Source organism: Cebidichthys violaceus, unplaced genomic scaffold (assembly GCF_023349555.1).
Source record: "Cebidichthys violaceus isolate CVI_PGR_0920_01 unplaced genomic scaffold, fCebVio1.0.p SCAF_15, whole genome shotgun sequence".
Lineage (NCBI taxonomy): Eukaryota > Metazoa > Chordata > Actinopteri > Perciformes > Stichaeidae > Cebidichthys > Cebidichthys violaceus.
In genome coordinates, this window is record NW_027176318.1 from 6,375,881 (window position 1) to 6,382,337 (window position 6,457).

General features: G+C 41.2%; 1 protein-coding gene across 10 annotated transcripts in view; it reads left to right on the forward strand.

The window, feature by feature from the left end:
• Positions 1-5,820, forward strand: part of phldb2b (pleckstrin homology-like domain, family B, member 2b) — a 39,964-nt gene extending 34,144 nt beyond the window's left edge. For all 10 annotated transcript variants that reach the window (XM_068709709.1, XM_068709713.1, XM_068709712.1 and 7 more), the window contains 5 exons: positions 2,030-2,120; positions 2,343-2,489; positions 2,935-3,154; positions 3,366-3,451; positions 3,654-5,820. In XM_068709709.1, coding sequence (XP_068565810.1) covers positions 2,030-2,120; positions 2,343-2,489; positions 2,935-3,154; positions 3,366-3,451; positions 3,654-3,794 — 685 coding nt within the window. In that variant the 3' untranslated portion in view covers positions 3,795-5,820. The remainder of the gene's footprint in view (positions 1-2,029; positions 2,121-2,342; positions 2,490-2,934; positions 3,155-3,365; positions 3,452-3,653) is intronic.
• The last annotated feature ends 637 nt before the right edge of the window (positions 5,821-6,457 follow it).

Genomic DNA, 6,457 nt, shown 5'->3' on the forward strand with positions numbered 1-6,457 from the left:
GTGACATCATCACAGATCAACACTGGGGATCCATTTTCATTCTGGCTCCGGATAAGAGAAAGTGTGTGTGTGTGTGTGTGTGTGTGTGTGTGTGTGTGTGTGTGTGTGTGTGTGTGTGTGTGTGTGTGTGTGTGTGTGTGTGTGTGTGTGTGTGTGTGTGTGTGTGTGTGTGTGTGTGTGTGTCGAGGTAGAGAAAGAGGAAAATTGAGAGGGAAAAATACAGTTTAACATGACAGAAGAATACACAAATCCATTCCCTGTGATGCTGGTCAAGAATGCATGTCAGATGTAGACCATCTGCAGTCTGAGAAACCTGAAGCTAGACTCTAAACTGAAGACAGTGACACAGCAGAGAGTCAGAACGTCTTCTAGAGACACTTAGAGGGGAAAAAAAAAAGATGGTCTGATCCTTAGATTGCCTTGACATCCAGGCTTCCTTTCCGAATGGATTTCCTCTTTGATTCAGCACACAAAAACAGTAAATAATCAGGAGTATTCTCAGGAGAGTGTAGCCTTTTATTCAGAAACATTCTCAGTAAATATAACCCCTGAAAAACCACATGAAAGAGGCTGAATGGAAAATATGTGAAGAAAACGCAGTAGAAATTGCTGCCGGGTCTTTGTGGTAATCACACACAGGCGCTCTTTGTGATCCTTCAGTTGTACTGTGCTTATTTAATCTTGTGAACCGCTCATTGCATGGGTGGAATATAAAATGCAAGTCTCTTTAAAGCAGTGCAGGGTTTGTGTAAAAATAAGATGCCTTTATTCTACATGGCAAAACGTATTTAAAATGACCAACACGTTGCTACCGACACAGGTCTTCATCAGGGGTGAACACGTTTATTTGAAATATTTTTGCCATGTAGATTAAAGGCATTTTATATTTGCACCCACCCTACACTGTGCGGTGCATTGGAAATTTTTAACGAAATTTGCATTTTATACTTTAAAGGTTGAGACCTAAGTGTAAGTGGGTAACTTAAGGCAGACTTCTGATTGTTAAAAAAAGTACTGAGGATCACCTTCCCAAATAAATGAGAATAAAAACACAACATGACAAAAAAGGTGAAAACAATAATCTGAGCTGTAAATGTGTGTTATGTGTCATGACTGCTTGCCATCATGAATGAAAATGTAATGTATGCACATGTCTTATTTCCTCAACACTCTTTGGATGCATTACTGACGCAGGATTGTCTCCCACATCGCTTTTCGTTCCAAATGATCTATTTTGTGCCTCCCAAATATTTTAATTCAATCTAACCATATTGCAGTTCCTCTGCAGCCCACTAGATGGAGCTCTGAGGCCCCCCATTGGGCCCCGGCCCAGTGGTTGAGTACAGTCGCTCTATAGTGCTTCCCTCTAACTGGCTGTAGAGAGGATGGACTCTGCCAGGAGATTGTTCCTCATCCTTCCTCATCCCCTTTTGGGGTTTACCAACTATTTTGCATGCCACTGACGCACTCCTAGGGAATTTATTCTTAGATCTACAGTTTATGTGTCCTTACCCAGCAGGAAGGTGAAAAGTTAAAAGACTTAATAATAGTTTTGTACGCTAGTTCTGAAATCTGATGACTAACACCAAGGCATCCAAGTTTCCTTAGAAGATAAAGTGAAAAGACACACCAGAACTGAACCGAGGTATTTACAGTTTTCCACAGTTTCACCATGTTGGCCATCAAGTGAAACTGGCTCTATTTTCAGATCTTGTGCAGATAATTGATTCTTTTGTCTTGGCCACATTGATTTCTAGCTGGCTAATGCGACAACATGTTTGAAGGGCTCTGGTGTGGGCCAGATGTGCAGCTTGACCTAATTCAAATTATGTTTTCTGCACATCAGCATGCATACCCAATCCAAAATGTTTCTCATTGATCATAACTTAAAGGGTGAGAATAGCACAGGGGAAAGAACACGGCCGTTTGAGCAGCCTGTGCTCACAGTTTTCCTTGACTGTTTGTGACGAAAACAAGTATTTTTCTGCTTTCTTTTCTGATGTTTGCTGTATGTGCTTGTTTGCTGCAGTGCCAGTACTTCAAATATGGCCAAGCTAGAGGAGATGGAGCGTCTGCTGAAAGAAGCCCAGGCAGAGAAGAGCCGCCTAATTGAATACAAGGTCACTACGAGATAAAACCATCCTTTCTTTCACCCTTTTACTGTTTGTTATTGGTAGAGACAGGCCATGTGTGTATATATAAGCACACATGTTGTCCTTTTTATTTGGCTTTGTGATAAATCCCCAAACATAAAGACACAGTAGCAGTACGTTCACAAGACAATTCTTCAGAAATGACTTAATTTGGCATTTATTCTGTGAACAATTTCCATTATTCCTCAGGAGCAAGAGATGGAAGTGCGAAAGCAGGCACTGGATGAGGAGAGGAAAAGACGGGAGGACCTGGAGAAAAGACTGCAGGAGGAGACCAGCAGACGGCAGAAACTCATCGACCGGGAGGTGAAACTGAGAGAAAAGCAGAGGGCACAGGTACGAAAGAGAAACTGAACCGCTGCCTAAAAGATTTGTGTTCATTTGTCATTGGAAATGTTACTTAACATGTTGTTTAATCCTGTAGACCCACATCTCAAACTTACCCTTATTGCAACCAGTGAAGCGTTATGAAAAAGTGAACGAACAAAAGCTTTATCTCAACAAAAAAAAAAAAGATTTGTCAGGCTGTAATTTTACCCAAACGATCCTTTTGAACTTGCTGACAGTTCTTAGCATGAGCCTCATCCATCATCTTTTTTCTTCTTCTTTTGCCTGGACCATGAACTGTTGGCCGCAGAAGAAAGAATTTTTAATCCATCTAACATATGATATACATCTGCATGATTCGTATGAATTACATCTAAACACGAAAGCAGCTATAAATACACTTGAACTAATTCCCTCTCCTTTCCAATGAACCCGTTCACTCTTTTCTCTCCAGTCCCGGCCGCTAACACGGTACCTGCCGGTGCGAAAGGACGACTTTGACCTGCGAGCTCACATTGAGTCGGCGGGCCACAGCACAGACACATGCTTCCACTTATCCATCTCTGAAAAGACGTGCCGGGGCTACTTGATCAAAATGGGAGGCAAAATCAAAACCTGGAAGAAGCGCTGGTTCGTCTTTGACCGCAACCGACGCACGCTCTCCTACTACTCAGGTACTGTAGGTCACAAGGTGCACACACACAAACTACCACATGAAGATAGAGGCACACACACACACACACACACACACACACACACACACACACACACACACACACACACACAGAGAGGTATTCTACAGATATATTTAAATGCATGTAATAGTTTGTATTTCCTGTATTTGACATGCATTTGAACACGTTACACACATTTTGTCCTCTGCAGACAAGCATGAAGCCAAGCTTAAAGGAGTCATCTACTTCCAAGCTATTGAAGAAGTGTATTACGACCACTTGAAGAATGCACATAAGGTATGTGTAGATATTTTGCTCCAAAAGCAATGCGTGCAAATGACTTCCGTCCTGAAAAGTGTGATTTAGTATCTTCTAATTTACTTGTAAAATTCTTGTCTCCGTCTCCCTCTTTCTGTCTCCCACTCACCAATCACCATTCCCCGTCTCCGCCGTCTCTCTCCCTCATTTTTTCTCCCACTGTTCTCATCCTCCCCTTCAGAGCCCAAATCCCTCCCTCACCTTCAGTGTGAAGACTCATGACAGAGTCTACTACATGGTGGCTCCCTCTCCGGAGGCCATGAGGATCTGGATGGATGTGATCGTCACGGGCGCCGAGGGTTACACCCAGTTCATGGTGTAGTGAAGGAGCGGGACATGCCAATGGGCTATGACTAAGTTTTCTATTCCTTTTTTTTTTTTTTATCCTTGGGACTTTTTCAGTTTTCGGATGGACGTTATTCTCATCTTTGTTGAAGAATGAACACGGTTTCTGTTGTGTAGAGACAGCACCCCCGAGTTACTGAAGATCATTTTGCTGCGTTTTATCCGCCTCATTTGCAAGATGGGCAGAGTTTGTAATAATATGTGAAGCATTCATGTGAAATTGTGGGCAGATACAAGATAATAAGTTGAACAATTTCTAAGGAATTGTGTTTAATCCCAGAGACGTTATGAAGTTCAGGAGATCTAAAATGTGCTCTGGTGCACCGATGTGCCTCGGAGTGTAAAGGATATGCACGTTAAATATATAATAAATAGGAGCTTTATACAAACCATTTTCTTTAGAGAAGAGCAGACTCTGACTCAGCAGCTCCTATTTTAGCTGTATGAAGCTTTTTACAAAAGATGTTTAATGTGGAGATACTATTGGAAAAAGGGATGCTGAGTCAGCCAGTTTGAGCTCTACAGTATGTCATTATCAACATCAACTATGAATACATTAGTATTAGCAGTAGTTGTGTTAGGAAACGCTAAGTGCCATACAAAGCCGAAACTGTTGCAACATGTCATGGAGGAGCGCGTGGTCTTTTTTGAGATGGGTTTGATTTTAGACAGCTTCAAGTGTGTTCTGATAAATTTTTTTTTTTTTAATTCTGTGTACAGAATAAATAATGTATATTCATTTAGTAAAAGAGGTTGAGGAAATGTATTTAAATTTTCAACTTTTTTCCATCTAATTTCATGCATCATTACTGTGGCATTCTCAGGTCTTAACTATGTGCATGGATGTGCACGCACGCATCACATGACCATGTGTGAATTTATACACACATGTGCCTGTTTTACGTGCACTTCTATTTACTGCGAGCTTCTAAAGTAGCTCCAAGGTGCTATTCTTCCATGGTGTATAACACTAACAATCCAAGCCACGCCGTCACAGAAAAGATTTCAATTGGAGTGTAATCATGCACTCAACACGGTCATTGTCAGTCTTTTTTTTTTTAATGGATTGCTGTCCCGGGTTTAGAATAGTGTCACCACAGGCTCAGCAATGAAGCTCTCTTAAAACATAGCTAGGATCAAGCTTGTTATCTTATAATGTAAGGAGTTGGTTAACTGAGCATGAAGAATAATGACTTTTACTGAGGCACAAAATTGTGATATTTGTACATTTTGCTTCTAAGCTGTAGTTGGATGATGATAGTGAGGACATGATCCATTATCAACTCACTTTAAATCATATTTCTTGTGACAGTATTTTTGACATGCATATTATCTATATTTTTAAGAGCTACATGTATCTATTTACAACGCCGAACTGTATCTGGTGAGGGAAATATACCGATGTGGAAGCATGGCCCTGAGTGGTTGTGTGAGGTAGGAGCCCTTGTAGGTGTCGGGAAGAAAGAGTCCATGGTACACACACACTTTACGAGGCGTTTAGTCTTCCAAACTGATTGATTATTGTGCTGCTTTGGTCCACTAGCTTTCATTGCATCGCTTTTATTACCACTAATTCATTGGTTTTAGTTTAACTGACTATTCCACATTGATCACTAAAGCTGCTTTTACATTTCACAGCATACTCCATACTGCGTCTGAACGATTCAGTCCCCTCATGGATGCATTTATCATCTTGCCTCTTGGCATAGCTTTTTGTTTATCGACCAAAGTCCATGTTCATGTGGTATAATGTATATGTGGTTACTTTGCTTTGACTTCTCTTTGTTCAGTACAATAAGATCAAAATGATGTATGTTTTTACATGACAAGCACATGGTTGTTTTCCACCAACTAAAGGAACTGTTACAGTGGAAGCTTCCATGAGCTGGTTTTTATTTTTATTTTTTTTACAAGTAATTTTTATGTTGATCCTACTGTATTTATACCGATGCATGTTTCTTAATTTTTTATTTCCATATGAATAATAAAAATTATATATTTTACCTTTTTTCTTTTAATGATTTTTAAGAAGTTATATTTCTGAGATCACACTGCCCAGTGTGTTCCAAAATATACTACAAGGCCACTTTTTGCAGGGATGAAAATATGGCTTTGACAGCTGGAGCGACTGTGGCTCAGTGGTGGAGCAGGGGGGTCCTCCAATCCTCCTATGAATGGTTAGTTAGAATCCTGATGGGCGAGTGGACCCTTGCATGGTAGAACCACAAACCTCCATGTGAGGTGCTTGTTGCATTTTAAAGGGACAGTTCACCCCTAATCAAAAATGCACATTTTTCCACTCAGCTGTAGTATTTATCAACCTAGATAGGTTGCACTTCATGTAGGAACTATTTTATTTCTACCGAACTACACCCAGCCAAACGTTTCACAGCGCGGAAGGAGGTGTACGTCTACTACGCCGGTCAACGTTGCAGCTCAGCCGAGGAGGACATCTCACGCTGTCAGGACCACGAGCTTCTCGTCCATGTGTAAGTGACCCAATCCAAATGTCCATCCTGAGGCCTTAAGCCCTGAACCCTCAGGGACTTGGCTGACGTCAGCTGGTAAATGGTGGAGCGTGAGAGACTGCAAGGGCCTGAAATGGTGTGAATACGAATAGGAGAGCACTTTACAGCGACA